Source organism: Cibotium barometz, chromosome 13, assembly GCF_041138505.1.
Source record: "Cibotium barometz isolate CiBa-2024 chromosome 13, ASM4113850v1, whole genome shotgun sequence".
Taxonomy (NCBI): Eukaryota; Viridiplantae; Streptophyta; class Polypodiopsida; order Cyatheales; family Cibotiaceae; genus Cibotium; species Cibotium barometz.
In genome coordinates, this window is record NC_141058.1 from 1,330,152 (window position 1) to 1,350,470 (window position 20,319).

General features: G+C 42.1%; 1 protein-coding gene and 1 pseudogene across 1 annotated transcript in view; both read right to left on the reverse strand.

Annotated features, from left to right (window-relative positions):
* Positions 1–3,696: 3,696 nt before the first annotated feature.
* The window catches only part of LOC147632255 (protein REVEILLE 8-like), a 42,354-nt gene continuing 25,731 nt past the window's right edge, over positions 3,697–20,319 (reverse strand). The window contains exons 2-9 of the mRNA XM_086807064.1: positions 19,299–19,356; positions 18,618–18,741; positions 18,351–18,512; positions 18,081–18,221; positions 5,193–5,302; positions 5,036–5,095; positions 4,618–4,728; positions 3,697–4,429 (exon numbers count right to left, since the gene is read on the reverse strand). Coding sequence (XP_086663190.1) covers positions 4,157–4,429; positions 4,618–4,728; positions 5,036–5,095; positions 5,193–5,302; positions 18,081–18,221; positions 18,351–18,512; positions 18,618–18,741; positions 19,299–19,356 — 1,039 coding nt within the window. The 3' untranslated portion in view covers positions 3,697–4,156. The remainder of the gene's footprint in view (positions 4,430–4,617; positions 4,729–5,035; positions 5,096–5,192; positions 5,303–18,080; positions 18,222–18,350; positions 18,513–18,617; positions 18,742–19,298; positions 19,357–20,319) is intronic.
* LOC147632256 (uncharacterized) lies at positions 16,446–17,998 on the reverse strand (annotated as a pseudogene).

Consider the following 20,319-nt stretch of genomic DNA (forward strand, 5'->3'; position numbering starts at 1 on the left):
TGGAGGCTCACTCTCCTATATAAATATATCAAAAGACCGAGACCGGGGTCGTGGGTCGTGGGTCGTGGGTCAATTGGGGTTCTTTCTTTTCAAAATTTTTTTCTCCAATTAGAAAATCTTTCCTCTCCACACGTTCGGTTCTTTCTTTCTTTCCTCTCCACACGTTCGGTTCTTTCTTTGAAAATAAAATTTAATTTTTTCTTTTTTATTTTTTATAATTTTTTTATTTTTTATTTTCTGTTTTTTTTTTGTGAGATAAGTTTTCTAGGGTTTCCTTAGGGTTCAGCCTTGGCCGCGGCGCAGTTCGCACACACAGCACAGATCTGGGGATTCAGAAATCCCCCTCACACAGAAACCAGATAACAGAACGCACGCCCACACGCGGAGAGAAAATATAACAAAAGAAACAGAAATGCAGCAGACAAATTGCAGAAACAGATTGCAAAACACAGAAACACCTTAACAACAAACACACAGTCGCTTTCCTACAGTGTAGATTAAACTTCACGCAGCCAGCCGAGCTGCAAACTGGAGCTTGGTGCAGGGCAACTCCCCGGCAGCGGCGCTAAAAATGTGCGCTTTTGCCGCACAGGTCGTAGCTGGGGACTTGCCGGACACCGTATGCGAGCCACGAATGGCTGCAAGCATACAACCAGGAAGGCAAGCTCAAAACAGAATGCAAAAGGTGTGTCACTCACCGCTTAACTGCCGCCTTGAAGGATTCCCGCATCGCAGCCGTGAAGGAAGAGCCGCCGTCGCCGCTCTACCGCCTCGCCGCCGTCGCCGTGCCGCTACACAGTGCGCTCGATCGCTCTCTCACTCTCTCTCTCTCTCTCTCTCACACACACGCAGGAGAAGGAAACCAAGGAGATAAGGCAAGAGCACTCTTGTATTCACCACACATGAGAATGAGGATTTTAGGGTTACATTTGACTCTTATAGGTGACTTGGCCATTCACACTTGGGCGCCCATACATGGCCGGCCGACCCTAACCCTTATCCTACTGATATTCAAGGTGCGCCTCTCATCGGCGATCACCCAATCCCTTCATCCTTAACATATGGTGCCGACAAGCCCGACCCATGACTCAGAATATTTAAATTAATGACGTAAAACATAATACGTCTCAATGTCCATCATAGGTTAACATAATGCAAGGAGAATTATATGAACCCACTTGGCACCATAGACCACCTATGAGATTGTCCCCCCCCCCCCCCCCCAATTGTATGAGAGGCTTCTCTTACCTTAGAATTGCCATCCGGAGGAGAAGAGCATCCTTCCCCCTTTTCAGATTCTTGACTCTCCTCTGTGGAGCTAAGTTTGTGCTTAGCCATTATGGTTGTTTTTCTTGGCAACTAATAGAAGGATCTCTTTTTAGAAAGAAAAAGAAAGAGAGAGAGAGAGAAAGAGGGCAAGAGAAAAGAGAAAAGGAGAGAAAGAGACAGATAGAGAGAGAGAAAGAGGGCGAGAGAGGGCACATGAAAACCTCCCCCAAGAAGAGAGCTTAAATGGGAAGAAGCATCAGCAATGCAACCAAAGCTGACAAAATCCCAAGATTTTACTAGGTTCCCTATCTCCCTCCACAAGGCGCAAAACATGCCCATAACCATGCTAAACAAACGAGATAGAGATACCCAAGTCACTGCTGTGAAGTCACATCCCACGGTTGGCATTGTTAGACAAGCACCCATTGCTCGTAATTTACCAACATACATGCCATACTAGGTGTCCTAAATTCTTTCATTCTTATGGACAACTCAACCTCTTTCACATCCACCTTATATATCGGCTAGCCTTGCTATATATCAACACTCAATTCCCCATGTATGAGAGTCAAAGAAAGCATAAAAATAAGTATCGAAGAAAGCGGTGTGTTGGCATTTTCACTTGAGGAGCTTTTACACGAGCCCACATTTTACCCAATGTCCATGCCACAACACCTCCAATATATACATGTGCTCTGTTTCTAGTAGACATGCACTGATATCTCAAGCACCCACATTAAGCTTCATCATCGACAACTACCCACGTGTGTTTCTAGATGGGGGATCGTGTTAGGTATAAGAGACTCGACCACGGGCACGCCCTCTAAAGTGGCTAAATGGTATGGACATGTCCACGCACACCGCTGGAAGGTAAGCACATGACATCACCACTTGCTCCAAGCTAAGCAAGAGGGAATGTCTTGTGCACACCTTTCAATGATGTGACATGGACATGTCCATACCATTTAGCCACTTCATATGACATGTTCGTAACCGAATCTTGATGAATTTTAGAGCTTTTCAACCATTCCATTGTATTTTTTCCAAGCGCCCAGTGAGCAACATAGTGTGAACACTTTTATTATATTTGGATATTCTTTGTACTTTGTCTATTTTGTCTAGGTGCCCAATGAGTAGCCAAGCGTGGACACTTTTATTATATTTGGACATTCGTATTATTGTTTTTAGGGTTGGTAGTCGATCTATCGTAAAGGCTAGCCACTAGCCTGTAGGATGCTATAAATAGATGGCAAGGATTGAGAGCCATATTCATGATGAGTTGTGTGTGCTTGAAGATAGAGGTGGGCAACAAAGCTAAGGCCTCACCTAACTTGCAATATATTAGATCAATATTTGTCTTCTTGTCTATTGCATTTTTCATTTGCACTTTTGCATAGGGAGATGTGTTAATATGTAGCTTAACTTGTGTTTATGCATCAATCTCCATTAAGGTAATAACCCATGTGCAACTGGAATTGGAGCACACGTAGCTCAACATGAATTACTCTCAGTCCTTGTTCTCTATTCATAGTGTCTTATGGGTTAGTTGGCAAGCTTTTAGGCTTGGTTGGTTGCCAACCCTAAAAATAATAATATGAATATCCAAATGTGATGAAAATAATAATACGAATATCCAAATTTGGGTTACTTGGTAGGCCTTTAAGCTTGGTTGGCATGCCAACCCTAAAAATCCAAAATTGACCAAGACTCAATCACACCCTCTAAAGTGGCTACATGGTATGAATATGTCCACACCACCCCGCTTGATGGCATGCAAGTAACAGCCAAGGAGCTACGCTTTGACAACACACATACAAAAAAGCTTACCCAAGGTGTGGGCCAATCATGATAGTACTATAGATCCCTAGATGTGAGTCGTCCAAGGCTTTAAAAGGATGGGAGCGATGGTGTTAGCTGACAAGGAGGGTAGGAAACCATGCATGAAGCTCTATTAAACATGTGTGAAGAGAGGGAACTTGCATGTGCAATATGCTCCAACAATAATCCCTCATGGCCTTGGGCACCACGATTGGTCCAACATTCGTCATCATACCGACTATTTGGAGCATGGATCCACAAGGGGGTTTAGCATGTGAGGGAGAGAAAAACTTAGTAAGCCAAGCAATACTTCTGTTCTCATCAGCACACAAACTCAAGTTGCTCACTGGGTCTTGGGTGGTTATTAAGTCTTTAGTAATTGAAGTGCTAACAAAGCTTGCAGAATCGTGAAATTCTTGAAGGGAAAAGTTTTCATGCCAATTTTGATCACGTTCTGAATATAGCTAGCAGCACCACGCTCTCAGGCACAAAGTGACTAACTGTACTGTAGTTGAGGTACTAAAAACTTGAGAGAGTACAAAGTAATATCCATCTAGGTTTTACCCTGGAGATGTTTTGAAAATAAATAAGAGAATGGTTCGACATGACTGAAGCAATTTTGCAACGACTCTTTTATCATTGATAGAATTCATACAAGAAAACTCTTGGAAATGCAAGATTCTTGATGTGAATGATATATAACAGCTTTCAGCCTATCACCCTATATCATGGAAAATTTCAACTGTACAATATGCAGTCCTACAATACATATCATTAAGAAATCTGGCCTGCTTGAGGAACCAGATTAAGAAAACTTCCTGTGTTGAGCCGCATACCATAGAACACTCTCCAAGTGGCCAAGTACGCCACAAATATATCCGAAAAAAACAGGCTATAATACAGACTAGTTAATATAACACTATGCATAAGGAACATCTCTCTTCGAAAAATGTACAGAGAACCCTCCCACCGATACATAGGATATGGAGCTCAACCTCATGACCACCACATAGCCACAACTTCACCTTCACCTTTACCATCATCTGATTCCTCTGCTCAATCGTATGAATCAACTTGTGGTCCAAACCTCAGAACCCAAAGGAAAATTAACCATTGCATGTGTTCCTAGTACGCATTCTTCCAACAACAAAGGTGTAGCTGCACTGCTTCTTAGTTCACCTCCCTCTGTATGGCACTGCAGTGGAAGCTTGGCCGTCTCATCAGGGTCGGATTGTAGTAGTAATTTTCCTTCTCCAGCTTCGGATTCACCAGTCACCTCCCTGCTGTCACTCACTCGTCCTAACTCGCTGTGGCCTGAAACAAGTGTGCCATCTCCACTATCCTGTAGTCAGTAAACAACTATAGCTATTGGTAGAAGCAAAGCAAATACTCCGCACACTTCAATTTTGTGAATTAACATACTGGTAGCATTGAAAGTAACCCCCTCTATACCTCAATTTACATGCAATACATAATGAGACCTTGCACAACCAACACCTTGTTGATATTCAATGACTTGAACATTCATACCAAAGGTGGTTGTGAAGCCACATCTGGGGCATCCGGCTGGCTTTTTATATCATTTTCTGCTCCAGGCAATGTATTTTCTGGATCCATATCATACACCGACAGAAAAAGCTTCTGCAAAAATAAAACACTAGATTTTTACATGTATGTATTTGTGATCGCACATATGTATGTACGAATGGGTGCATGCATGTATACAATAAACACCCTCTGATCTAGTTGTCCCATTACTTCATAAAGTAATCACATGGATAATCACATGGACGGCTTGATATGCTATCTATACGGTAAACCAAATTTAACCTCTCCCCTGAACAAATTTGCTCCAAAGAGGAGTCGTCTAGCTTGCTACAAACTAGACATGCCTGTCCTAATCCCAATTCACAAATTCTTCCAGGACTAGCAGGGCAAGAAGACGTACATGTTCCTCAAAATCAGCACTGGAAAGGTTAATGGACAAATTCCTCATTAGAAGTATAACCTGCCAAAAAAACAAAAAAAAAACCCCAAAAAAAAAGCTTCGTTAAAATGTAGCATAAGAGAAAAAACAAATCATGACCAATTTGTGATGCCCTTACAGTTTCACGATCGATGGGTGCCATCTCTCGCATTCTTTCCAGGTGGCCATTTGTGGTTGGATCAAACATGCTGCCAAGAAAGCTGTACACCTCTGTGAAGTCCGGCATAGCTGGCATAAAGCATTCAGTTTCTTAAGCACCCACTCCGAGTGTTTATTCAGATAATATCAGCACATGCTAGTTTTGAAATTTAAATTCACTGAAGGCAGCTATAGGCTGACCTTTGTCGACCATTCCCCCCAACCCCAAATAAAAAAACGTACAGACAGCCAACCAGATAAGAAATGTGAAACTTTATTGCATGAAAATAGGAAGTTGTAAACCATTGATTCATCCCCTATGTGATTCGCCTTCTCTCTTGCACCTACAACACTGCAGACTCGTGGCCTACCAACCCGCACCTCCTCTGAATCACTTTGTTTTACGAAAAAGCTGTGTCAGCTGACTAGAGTTCTATTTCCTAACAAGGACTGTCAAGGTTGAGTCCCAAAACCCTTATCAATCAGCACAAGTGTTGAGCAGGATTGAATTTCAAATCCAACAGCAGCAAGGAGTGTGCTTCAGCTAAAGGAGGGTAATAATATGTTTGCAACAGGTTGTTTGCAACAGGTTGGGAGGAGTTTTAGGCACATGCCTCTTTTATAATCATAGGCTCATACACCATTACATAGCTGCCACGTGCCAAGTGTCCCATAGGTGTCATCTATGCTACTACTTGTCCTATAAGTGCTAGACTAAGGTTCCTAACCCCTTTCATTTAATGTGTGCTTAAATAAGAACACTACCCCTAGCACTTTTATTTATTCTAACACCTATTATTTTTACACATTCGCCAGTACCATATTTCCAATAGTAACATGCACTTATGCGGAAGCATTTCTAAGATAAGAGTCAAGACTAATGATGCAATCACACTTGCTGAGAACTGAATACGCACAGAGATTAGGTGCGCAAGGACACGGTGTTGGGTCTCAAGTACCCTCTCAAAGACCCCCACCACTCACCGGTGTATTTGCTTCATTTATTGCACGAGAATGAAGAGGTAGTAGGTACAATGACTGAAAGTGCTGTCCATGGGACTGCACTGGACTGAGACATTCTGGGATAGAATTGGACCTTGATTCAGGGATGATTTGTGTGCCCTCCTGCTGTCCGTTTTGCTGCCCTGTGGTCGCCCTTGTTTGCACGTGCTGGCCGGCCTGAAACACCCCTAGAAGGGCACCTCCTTGATGTGTTATGCTGCTATTCTGAGCGCCTACTACGATGCATTAACCTGCGCCATTGCGTTTTGACAATGTGAAGCTGTGCATTATTGGGCTGAAGCCACTTCTGCACAAGCATGACCTGGTCGCCCTCTTGCTATGGTGCGTTTTCCTTCTTTGCTTGCCCTTGATGCTGAGAGTACAACTCCACAAGCTTGTTGGCTCAGTGTAATGCGCACAAGATAATGGTTATCAAGATGATCTCTTAGACCTCATGTCAAATAGCCTCACACGGTGTGCCCTTAAGTGTCACGTGCACACCCGTGCCATGGCTAATCTTCGGCATGAACAGCATTAATCCCTGATTAAGTCAGCATTTAGCATCAGTAGCATCATCTCCATTAGCATCAGTAGCATCAGCATCAGCAATAGTATTATTATCATCAGCAGCAGCACATCATCATCATCACCAGAAGTATCACCATCACCATCAACGTTACCATCACCATCTTCATCATCATAAGCATCATGGGAGTGCTTGGCACCCTGTCGGCAGCCAGCAGAGGTGTCCAAGCAGCAGGCAGCCAGGTGCAAGAGGCTTGGCAAAAGGTGTGGGCAGCATTGAAGGCAAAGCGCAGCATGGACGGAATAATATCATTAATCTTGTCCATACAGCAGGCCGACTGCTCCTGTAGCTGGCCGACAAGCTCTCAACCCATATATATAAGCATTCAGCCATAAATCAGTTCCACCAAGGCAGTCATTCATCATTTCTATCATTGTAGAAGTCAACAATCATTATGTAAAGCTAGAGGTTAATCCTCTGGGGCTGATCAAGGGCTCAACCATGTACATTCATTAAGCCACCTTTTTGTACAATATAAAATACAAGAAAAACCCTAACACCAATCTCTCGCTCTTTTCTCTCTCCTCTGTCGTAATCATGTTTACATCAAAATCTTGTTCTTAATCAAGCTTAGGACTGTGCATCAGTACAGCAAGGCTTCTACGCATGCAACATTGGTATCAGAGCATTCAGGCTCAGCCCACTAAGCATAGTCCCAAGGAAGGTGCACAACTCCAGCAAAAGAATGCAGCAGGGTAGCAGATGGAGTGGTCTGCAACAGGCAAAGCTAGAGGAAGCATTCCCTGAGGGTATGTACGCAGAACCAGTACATCATTAAGCTCTCAGAACAATTCCAAAGGCCTAGCAACACACATGATTAGTTCCGGCAAATGACCCATCACTGTGTTAAGGGTAAGGAAAAAGCAGCCATGGGGATAGCAGTGGAACAGATGCTCAGTTCTTCAGCAAGACTTAGAAGTGGAGATCAGGACTGGAAGGTGTTCAAACAAAAATATAAGTCAAAGTCAAAGTCAATTAAAGTAGCAAATCAAAGTCAAAGTCAGTAGTCCAAGGAGGAAGGCTGACAGAGTGTCCACCCCGTCATCAACTTTAGCAGGAGGGGATGTCACGTGCACGGCTAATGTTCGGCATGAACAGCATTAATCCCTGATTAAGTCAACATTTAGCATTAGTAGCATGCCATGGCTAATGTTCAGCATGAACAACATTAATCCTTGATTAAGTCAGCATTTAGCATCAGTAGCATCATCTCCATTACCACCATCACCATCACCATAAGCATCATGGGAGTGCTTGGCACCCTATCAGCAGCCAACAGAGGTGTCCAAGCAACAAGCGGCCAAAGGCTTGCCAAAATGTGTGGGCAGCATTGAAGGCAAAGTGCAACTATCATGAATTTTGTCCATACAGAAGGCCGAGTGCTCCTATAGTAGCTGGCCGACCAGCTCTCAACCCATATTTATAAGCATTCAGCCATAAATCAATTCCACCAAGTCAATCATTCATCATTTCTATCATTGTAGAAGTCAACAATCGTTACGTAAAGACAAGAGGTCAACCCCTTTGGGGCTGACCAAGGGCTAAGCCATATACATTCATTAAGCCACCTTTTTGTACAATATAAAATACAAGAAAAACCCTGACACCAATCTCTCTCGCTCTTTCCTCTTTCCTTTGTCTTAATCATGTTTACATCAACATCTTGTTCTTAATAAAGCTTAGGACTGTGGATCAGTACAGCAAGGCTTCTGCGCATGCAACATTGGTATCAAAGCATTCAGGCTCAGCCCACTAAGTATAGTCCTAGGGAAGGTGCACAGTTCCAATAGAAGAATGCAACAGGGTAGCAAATGGTGTGGTCTACAATAGGTGAAGCTAAAGGAAGCATTCCCTGAGGGTACGTACGCAAAACCAGTACATCATTAAGCTCTCAGATCAGTTCCAAAGGCCTAGCAACAGCCATGATCAGTTCCGACCCACCGATGTGTTAAGGGTAAGAGAAAAGCAGGCATAGGGACAGCAATGGAACAGATGCTCAGTTCTTCAGCAACACTTGGAAGTGGAGATTACGAGTTGAAGGTGTTGAAACAAAAATATCCATCAAAGTCAGTTGAAGTTGCAAATCAACGTCAAAGTCAATAGTCCAAGGAGGAAGGATGACAAGAGTGTCCACCCCGTCATCAAGTTTAGCAGGAGGAGATGTCATGTGCATGCTCGTGCCATGGCTAATGTCCAACATGAGCAACATTAATCCTTGATCAAGTCAATATTTAGCATCATCTCCATTACCATCATCATCATCACCATCATCATCATCAACAAGCACATCATCAGTAGTATCACCATCACCATCACCATCTTCATCATCGTAAGCATCATGGGAGTGCTTAGCACCCTATCGACAACCAACAAGTTGCTATCGACAGCTAGCACATGTGTCCAAGCAGCAAGCGGCCAAGTGCTAGAGGCTTAGCAGAAGGTGTGCGTAGCATTGAAGGAAAAGTGCAACATGGAAGAAATACTATCATAAATCTTGTCCATACAACAACCGACTCTATAGCTGGCAGACCAACTCTCAACCCATATATATAAGCATTCAACCATAAATCAGTTCCACCAAATCAGTCCTTCATCATTTCTATCATTGTAGAAGTCGGCAATCATTATGTAAAGACCAGAGGTCAACCCCTCTCGGGCTGACCAAGGGCTCAACCATGTACATTCATTAAGCCGCCTTTTTTGTACAATATAAAATGCAAGAAAAACCCTAACACCAATCTCTCTCTTTTCTATCTCCTCTGTCTTAATCATGTTTACATCAATATCTTGTTCTTAATCAAGCTTAGGACTGTGGATCAATACAGCAAGGCTCCTGCACATGCAACATTAGTATCAGAGCATTCAGGCTCAGCCCACTAAGCATAGTCCCAAGGAAGGTGTACAGTTCCAACAACAGAAGAATGCTGGGAGGGTAGCAGATGGAGTGGTTTGCAAACAGGCGAAGCTAGAGGAAGCATTCCTTGAGGGTATGTACGCAAAACCAATACATCATTAAGCTCTCAAATCAATTCCAAAGGCCTAGCAATACGAAGGATCAATTCCGGCGTGACCCACCACTGTGTTAAGGGTGAGGGAAAAGCCGGCATGGGGACAGTAGTGGAACGGCTGCTCAATTCTTCAGAAATACTTGGAAGTGGAGATGATGAGTGGAAGGTGTTCAAACAAAATATCAATCAAAGTCAAAATCAATTAAAGTAGCAAATCAAAGTCAATAGTCCAAGGAGGAAGGATGACAGAGTGTCCATCCCATGATCAAGTTTGGCAAGAGGCGATGTCACGTGCATGCTTGTGCCATGGTTAATGTTTAGCATGAACACCATTAATCCTTGATTAAGTCCGCATTTAGCATTGGTAGCATCATCTCCATTACCATCAGCAGCTTCAATAGCATCAACATCTGCAATAGTATCATCATCATCATCAACAGCAGCAGTATCACCAGCAATATCACCATCACCATCTTCATCATCATAAGCATCATGGGAGTACTTGGCACCTTGTCGACAGCCAGTAGAGGTGTCCAAACAGCAGGCGGCCAAGTGCTAGAGGCTTGGCAAAAGGTGTGGGCAGTATTGAAGGCAAAGCACAACATGGAAGGAATAATATCATGAATTTTGTCCATACAACTGGCCGACTGCTCCTGTAGCTGGCCGACCAGCTCTCAACCCATATATATAAGTATTCAGCCAAAAATTAGTTCAACCGAGTCGGTCATTGATCATTTCTATCATTGTAGAAGTCAACAGTCATTATGTAAAGGCCACAGGTCAACCCCTCTGGGACTAACCAAGGGCTCAACCATGTACATTCATTACACCACCTTTTTGTGCCCGCTCTCCCCCACGCTCTTTGGGCTCTATATTGATGAGGTGGTCGATTACATCACACAGGGAGAAGGCTCTGGAGTTGAGCTATCAGGTATTACTGTCCATGTTATGCTTTATGCTGATGACATCGTCTTGGTATCCGACACACAGGTTGGGCTTCAAAGACACCTTGTGGCTCTTGATGACTTCTGCGCACAGCAGGGTCTCACAGTGAACCTTGGGAAAACCGAGGTTATGATCTTCCACACCTCACCCGCAGTCAGGAGCCACACTACTCTCACATTAGCAGGAGGGCGGGTCGAGGTGGCTCTTATGTTTACCTTGGCATCACATTTACTAGCTCAGCTAGACGCTTCTCCATGGCTCAGGCAGTCCGAGACAGAGTGACCCGGGGGTATGCAGCTCTTGCTGGCCTTGAGCGTCAGTGTCATCAGGCACATTTTCAGGAACCCCGCACGAAGGGGTGGCTCTTTGATACATTAGTGACACCAGCCTTGATGTATGCAGCAGCGGTTTGGGCACCAGGGCTTGCAGCCTCCACATGGAGGCAGCTGGAGAGACCACAGATCTTGATGCTCTCAAGGATGATACGCAGCAAACCATCCGTCCCGCACGACATCGTTCGAGCTGAGTTTGCTGCACCACCTATGGCAATGGAGGCATTGTTCCAGACGATCTCCTTTATATACAAGATGAGGGAGATGCCCACGGAGAGATTATCCCGCCGAGATTTTGAGGCATCCAGACAGCTGGCCGAGGCTGGACACACTGGATCTTGGTATGCACAGATGCTACAGTGGTTCTCTCATCATGGGATAGACATTGAGCGGTTGCCACCTTTTCAGTATGATCAGTCTCCTCCACGGGGTTACCTCTCTCTCAATGAGAGGAACAAAGTGATGAGACAGGACATATGGCAGCGCTACATATAGGAGACATGGACAGCACCAGAGAGCCCACTACCACCGAAGATGCTGTATTACAGAGACCACTTTATGAGCATCTCAGGGGATGGGTTTATACAACGACCGCGGTATATGGATGTATACATGCCACACAGCTCTCGCGTTGCTATTGGACAGCTACGAGTCTCATCACATCAGCTAGAGATAGAGGCTGGGAGAGCGGCACGGGTTCTCAGAGCCGAGCGGATATGCAAATTGTGCCGCGAGGAGGTGGAGATTGAGGATCACTTTGTATGTAGATGTAGAGTCCACCAGGGGTCAAAGATAGTTATGCAGGATTGTTTGAGGAGCACTCTTCACTACATCAGTTGATAGAGGCCTCGGACCAGCGACAGCTTGGCAGACTACTACTAGAGCTTCATAGTTCTCGAGAGAGAGACTCCTCCAGACACCCGCTCCCACTAGGGGTGGGAGACAGTCCCAGCTCACATATTTCTTCCAGAGAGCTATGCCAATGCCACCTGATGTACCACGTGGGGTGACCGCACAGAGAGCAGAGGAATTGAGAGCCAGGAGGAGACCTAGACAGACTGGACACAGAGCACTCCGACTCCGTCACCGAGAGATAGCAGCTATCCGGATGAGCCACCAGATGGAGACACAGGAGAGGCTAGCTCGCTTTCATTCAGACTCAGGGTACATATTCACGCCACTCACAGCCTCAGCATCGGCGATGTATGATATCTTATATCCCTCTTATGGCGCTGGTGGATGGAGTTAGACATAGATCTGCATAGCATGCTTGTACTACCCCTTCAGCATATAGAGATGCATCTTGCCTTAGCACTCCATCCACATCCCCACCCCCCTTTATATTGTTTGTATATGGGCTCCACCGATCCATGATGATTCACAATTGTATCCAGACACATGCACACTTTTTCTTTTCTTTCTTTTCCTTTTCTTCCGATGACCGGAAGAACACAGTTGTATTATTTTTTGTCTCATAGGCCGACTTTGGCCTCTCGTAGACGTTAATATATCTTTCTTTCTTCTTTCTTTCTCTCTTTCTCTTTTCTCTCTTCTTTGTCTTAATCATGTTCACATCAACATCTTGTTCTTAATCACGCTTAGGATTGTGGATTAATACAACAAGGCTTCCACGCATGCAACATTAAGTCACTTTAGATAGGTGCCTTTTATTGCTCCTCCTTTTGGCATTCATACAAAGGTCTTTGTACTGAGTTTATTTCAGAGCTTCGGAGATGCAAGGCAGACTCGGCCATAATGAAGCCTAGCACTAAGGATCATAACAAATAGAAGGAATTATTACAACAAAAAGGTAGTTGATAGGGCATATGCACCACTAAAGATAGAAAGAATTACACAATATCAACTAGAAGCAACTTGGACGAAAACTTCACAATGTGAAATTTGCATGTCCCATAATACAGCATAAAGATATATCTAGATGAATCCAAGAACATGCCCAAATTCACCTTATAAGAAAGTGCAATTTATAACCTCGTGGTAGTCAATTTATAACCTCATGGTAGTCATCCATAAGACAATAAACCATCAACTCCATCATGCATAGTATGGACTAGATACTACGACATTCCCACTAACGTCATCAGTGCCCAATAGTGGATGTAGAACTTCGTATCAATATATGCTCACACACACACACACACACACACATGAGCATACATTCATACAAAGGCCTTATTTCTATCAGAGCTCCGAAGATACAAGACAGACTCAAGCCATAATGCAGCCTAGCACTAACAATCATAACAAATAGAAAGAATTATTACAGCAAAAACGTAGTTGATAGGACATATGCACCACTAAAGATAGAAAGAATTAACACTATCAACTAGTCGCAACTTGGATGAAAACTTCACGATGTGAAATTTGCATGTCCACTAATAGCTGGAAGAGAGCTTCCAATTATTCAACACTATCTTTTACAATCTCACAATGTTACATACGGAAGCTTTGGGAGTCTTCTTTCCGTCCTAAACACCATCCGGGAACATGTTGATGCAAAACGCATGTAGAAGAGAGAGACGAGAGATAGAGAGATAGCTGAGTATTCAATATATTCATATGGTACAAAAAGGTACATCTATCTTGCAGTCGTAGGCTGCCTTCAATGAAAAGGTGTAAACCCTAGTCTAGGCCTAATCTATGATCCAGCCAAGCAAAGAGACTGAATGCCTATAACGTTGAGCAATAATGCTATTTATAGGCTGGATATGACACAACCAACGGACCGACTGCTAGTCGGCCAGCAAACTAGACAAATATTGGACCTTTGCTGCAGCTGACTGGAGAACACTCTGTATATGCTGGCCGACAGCCCCTCCTAGTCCACAATTAGTCAAATCTCCTGCCCAAACAGCAACACCTGCTCCTAGTCTCTGGTTCTGATCTTTCTTTATCTGGTTGCTCTCCTCACGATTAACTTTGAGGTCAGCCAGTGCATGTCTTGCACATGACATCCCCCTCTGCTAAACTTGATGACGGGATTCCAATCCGTTTCTTGGATCACTGTCATCATCCCCTTCTATTCCCGGACGGACTAGGAAGGACATGGTGGTCATTGGTCTAAAAAACCGCGACCATGAAGATCTATGCATCTGTTCCATCCAGTCCCCATTCCGTTCCTGCCCTGTCCCTGAACACAGTCTCTGGTCTTCTTTCTTGAGAAATGAGTCTGGCACTCTCACTCCACCCCTTGGAGGATCAACCTTCCCTGGAACCGTTGCCTGAAAGCCTTTCCTGGTGTGCCCTAAGTGGCACCCGACTCACAGGACTACCATCCCCTTCGGCTTTGTGGAACACCACCTACCAACCTCCTTGGAATTCTTTCATGTCTTGTGTTCCTTGCCTGGGCCTCGTAACTATGCACTTTCATGTGCCTTGGACTTGTGCACCTTCATCTGGGACTAAATCAATGTTTAGCCTTGTTGAGCCTGAAGCTCTGATACCAATGTTACATGCGGAAGCTCTGGGAGTCCTCTTCTAGCCCTAAACACTGTCTGGGAACATGCTGATGTAAAACGCATGCAGAAGAGAGAGAAGAGAGAGAGAGAGAGATAGCTAGGTATTCAGTATATTCATATGGTACAAAAAGGTACATCTATCTTGCTACCTTGAATGAGAAGGTGTCAACCCTAGTCTAGGCCTAATCTATGATCTAGCCAAGCAAAGGGGATGAATGCCTAAACCGTTGAGCAACAATGCTATTTATAGGCTGGATATGACACAACCAACTGGCCGACTGCTGGTTGGCCAGCAAACTATACAAACATTGGACCTTTGCTGCGGCCGACTGGAGAACACTCTGTACAGTGTATATGCTAGCCGACAGCCCCTCCTAGTCCACAATTAGTCAAATCCCCTGCCCAAACAGCAACAACTGCTCCTAATCTCTGCTCCTAATCTCTTGTTCTGATCTTTCTTTATCCAGTTGCTCTCCTCAGGATTAGCTCTGAGGTCAGTCAGTGCATGTCTTGCACATGACACACAAATACTTATCCTTGCTTGAGACTCGGAAGGCTTGACAATGGTCTTGTTGTGAAGACATTATTTTGTTTGGTGGTAGCTTAATGAACTATTTTGAATAATTATGCACTTTCTTTGGAAAGCACATGGTTATCTCTTCTCAAAAAAAATGGCCTGTGTAAATAAGGAGAAGATGTCGAGCTAAAACAAGGGAAGCTCTATCTTGTACTATAATCTATGCTCCATAGCTGCCGGTCTAACCAAACTGATAAATATAGGCTTGCTCTACGAGTCATGTTATGCCTTCTCTAACAATGACTCTCAAATACTCCACTCTTATGAATACTTGTGTACATGCACATGAATGCATGCCGGTGTGCATGCGTGGGTGTGTGTGTGTGTGTGTGTGAGGGAGAGAGAGAGGGAGTATATATACCTTCATAAGGTCAAAAAAATCTGAACTTACGAATTGAGAGATTTGAGAAAGAAATAATAGTGACGCAGGACAAAGACAAAACCAAAGCATTTGAAAGATCAAAAATAAATAAACTAACAAACCTAGCTATTAAGGAGAGGAAATCAAAAGATAATATCAAACGAAGACTTTTAATTAAGACATTAACAAAAAAAACAAACAAAACAAAACAAAACAAACAAAAAAACAAAAAACAAGAAATAAGAAAACAAAACAAAACAATTACATGAATGAAAGAAACTTTAAAAAATAAAAATAAAAATAAAAACACACACAAAAAAGCATACACATACTTATTCTTAATAAGAACTTAAACCTTTTGAGCTGAGTACTAAACAACAACACAAAATAGCAAAATAGAGAACTGTAACTCTAGACCTAAAGCACTTAAGAGCCAGAACCAAACATTAAGCTAAACTTTAAAAAAGACTTCAACTCAAAAGTGCAACCATTAACACCAATGTCTGTCCGAACATGAAGTGTAGGATCATCAACTCTACCATGCATAGCGTGGACAATAAGCTATGACATCCCTACTCACGTCATTAGTGTCCAAGAGTAGGTGCAGGTTTGTAGAAGGTTAGTCCAAAAGAACATGCTTTATAAAACCAGCGAACTGAGTTTCTATCACTCTCCGGAGGTGATGGGCATACTCAGCCATGATAGAGACTAGCACTCAAAGTCTCCTCTAAGGTATAACAACAAAGAATCACAAAACATAGGAAAGAACCAAACTAAGTCTATATTAAGCTAGAGCGAGAAAGAATTAGAAAAAGACTAAACAAGGCCTACTCTAAGTTAAAACAACAAGCTAGAACAAGATATTTTTACAAAAAAGAGCATTGAATTATGAATTAAGTGGGCTTTTCAGCTCCCCACTTCTATAAAACTTACTCCTTATCATTTAAATCTTATTGAAACTATAACCTTTTTCAATAAGCAACAAAATAAGATGTGGCAAGATTGGGAGTTAAAGGCAAATTTAGCAGAGCAAAGACGAGAGAATCTAAAAAGTTGAGAGCAAATAACACCATACTTAGCTGTATCAGAAATATAGGAATAAAAGTGTGGCATCTGAATGATCTTTAAGTTAGCATATTCAGGTTGTAAGTATTTGTCATAAATATCTACTATGAAGCTTGAAGATGATTGAGTGATCTTAAGGTCTACAAAAGCACAACTATCACTATTCGAGGTGCAGTTAAGTTCGCAAAATTCCTTGAGATGGATCACTCCGCCTAAGGAATTTGGATTGATATACAAAAACTCTTGAAAGGAAGGAATGTCGGGAGCGAAGAGGTCATCTACAAAATGTCTCACATTACAAAGTTTGTGAAGAAAGACTGGACAAGTATTAGCAAAAATAAGGTGTTCCATAAAATCAAACTCATAAGTAAAAAGATCAAAATTAGCAAAAAAGACGGCACAATTGGTATCCATGGGAATACCAATTGCTTGCTTAAATAAAGAATCACCTAAGGATATATAAAGGTTATCTAGGAGAAAATCTAACCAAGTACAAATGTCATCTTTGTCTACAATTTTGGTGAATCTTTTCTTTCTCTTATCTACATCTTGATTTTTACTTTTTAACCAAGAAAAATCAAAATGCAAAGCTGACTCTTCTACTAATAAAGCCTTGCATCTATCCTTTTCTAATCTATAGTTTCGTCATAAGGGATCTAATCCTTACACGTAAGTCTTCTAAGTCTAGTTTGGTGTATAAGGTCGTGAAGTCGAAGGTTTGTAGACATAAAGGAGACGACTTTTCAGCCAGGCTCCGAGAGGAGTTTAAGAATTTCAAGACGGGAACTACTCCTACAGAGTCTTTTAAGACCCAACTTGTGTCTGTAGGCACGTCAGCATCTTTAAGAGGATTTTTCAAAAGGTCATGAACACTAGGTAAAATGGCTTTAAAGCAATGACTAAGCCATTTAGAAACATCTGTCAGAGATGTATTGCAAGAAGCAGCTATGAACCCGGGCTTTATAGGATTCTTATGAAACTTCCAAACTGTATACAAAAAAGGCAAAGTTGGATTGCACTTCAAACCAAACGATTTACAAAAATCTTGGTGTTTCAAAATAATGTCTTGAGAAGAAAATGAACAGCTAGAATAAGTCTAAGAGGAAGAATTAACAAGCATTTCAAGTAAAACTTTTCACAAGTAAAAACAAAATTGTTAGAACATTTGTCTACGTAGGAAATAACAAAATCTCGATTAAATTTCTTGAGAGCAACTAAATCACTAGAAGATAAAGAATTGCTAACAGAGGGAGTACTCTTTGAACAGAATTTCGTGAGTTTCTCAGAGGCCTTTCTCAAAATAGGAGCTTTCCAATGAGAAAAAATGCCTTGAACTCCTAAAGATTCTTCTAGCTTGACTACAAAACTAGATATGCCCTTTTCTATGGCCATAAGAGAGAGAGGGAGTATGTTCAAATGCTTCGTTATCATGCCTAATTAACTTACCTTCAATCAAAGTCTTCCACACATTACATAAAACAAAAAAGAAAATAAAATTTTAGTGCAACCACACCTCGAAGAACAACATCCCCATTCCCTTGGCTCATTGGTACTAATTGATGTTCAAGAATCAAAGAAGGGCTTTCTCCGTTGCTACCAATTTGACCCTTATTACGAACAACACCCATAGACCCAACCCCTGTAGCTGCAATACCTGGAAAAGGAGTCAAGGCATAAACTTCCAAAGCCTACATATGTGTTGCCTACAAGAATATCAAGTCTGCGCAAAAACACATTCTCAGCAGGCAGCAACAGCTACACACTTAGAAAACCTCAATATTACCTTTCTTCACAAACCCAACGCTTCCTGGAGGAGCCATGTGATGTACCCAAGCAGGAATAGCTGAAGCAGAGGAGACCGGGGTGGTTGCACATGGTTCTATCACAAGAGTGTAGGCAGACTCTGCTTGGCTTACGCATGTGGGCATTTGCTGTGTGGCAAGTGCTGTAAAAAGCAAATTCAAAATTGTTATGTGACAAAAAGTACAAATCAGGTAAAAGCAATAAAGGAAAATCAGATACGACCCTAGATTAAGGGTCAAACTCAAACCAGATTTAGTAGCCTTTTGTGGATAAGGTTGTGCTGATTTACGCTTCGGTCGTGGAGGAGGTACATGCTCCCCTGTACCATTTTTCTGTACTTTCAAGAAGTACTTTTGAGCATGACTTCGAATCTACAAAGCATCCAAACATTGATCCTTGTCAATAAAGCTCCATTTCCATAAAGAGTTAAGAGCATGCGGCAGCTACCCATTGGGGCTCAGAACAACCATGGATTCTGTTCATAATTGTCAAAATGTTCAAAAGCAATTAGAATGCAACCCTCCATATGTTTTCAAAAACGGTAAAAAATGAAAGCACAAAAGGATCCCAATGCCACATCATTATGTCACGTCATATTAGGATACATTTTATCTTTTTTTATGAGAACATGTGATGTATTTTTCAATACAACATTCTCAAGAAGAACTACAAACATTATTACCTAGGTGTGTGTAGGAAGATTGCAAAGACTAGTGTCAAATGCATTTGATTGAGAAGAGAATGAAAAATCCCAAGTTGCATGACAAAGACATTGGGATTCGTTGTCTGAAAATGGAACTGGCGTCTCTTGGCTAGCAAGTTGAAAGGTGTCTTTGCATACATGAGAATGGCATTGGGACCCTTAAAAAGAGCCATTGTGCCAACTATGATTGTATTCCCCTAAATTACTAGGAATCATTAAACTCACTTGAATAACAGTTTTTGAACCGACAAAAGCTTCGATCTTTTTCCAGTCCCGATCAAACCTGTAAGTACAAAAACAAGGTCAAAAAAACAAACATCACAAAAAATTTATGTAAGGATACAACTTGTGATGTGTGCAAGCAACACGCATAAGAAGTGGAATCTTTCACAACACGAAACTTCAACATCAAATTGCATGATAACACACATAGAGAACAATAATGATATACTGATGTGATGGAAAAGATGTAACATGCGTTGGGAAAGCATGTTAGATTATGCTAATTAAATGCTAATGAACATTAATCAATTTCATGCTGCAAAGATGATTATATACAATGATAAACTGGGATCTAGACTCAGATCTTGACTCCTATCCTATGTAAGTTAACGCAACATCTGAAAAAGGTGATTATTTGGCTGTCATAGATCTTGCTCATGCAGAATGCCTTCTCCTAATGCACAACTCACCTATTGCTACTCCTAACTTGAACTCTACAAATCTAGTATGGGATCCTTACATGCCTTCATCTTCCCCTCAACTGTCTATTCACACCCGAGCATCTACTCTGCACCTAGGCGGATGGTCTTGGGATGTCTAGACAACTTCTAGGTGTAAGATTCTTCCCTTCAGCTTTTGAGGTGTAAAGGTGTAAGAACCTCCCCTTCTGTTTTTGTAATTATTCTCCTCTCTGAAATAGAAGAAAGATCTTGTTTTATCCTATTTTGGCCTAGAGAGAGAAAATGTCTAGAGAGAGATAATCCTAAATTGAGATATCTTTGGATATAAAAATCCTCCTAGTGTATAAAATGGATTCCCATGAAACAAAAGTTCAAAATGAACTTTCCAATGTGCATTAGGAATTAATTGAAAATGATATAAGAGACCTTAGTCTAAAGGTCTACATTTTCAAAAAAAATTGAATTATGGTCCAATCAAGGTTCCAATGGACCAATTGAATTAATCCAAGTGTTGGGATGAGATAAATCCAAAGAATAAAAGAAAATACCCAAAAATGAGTAAA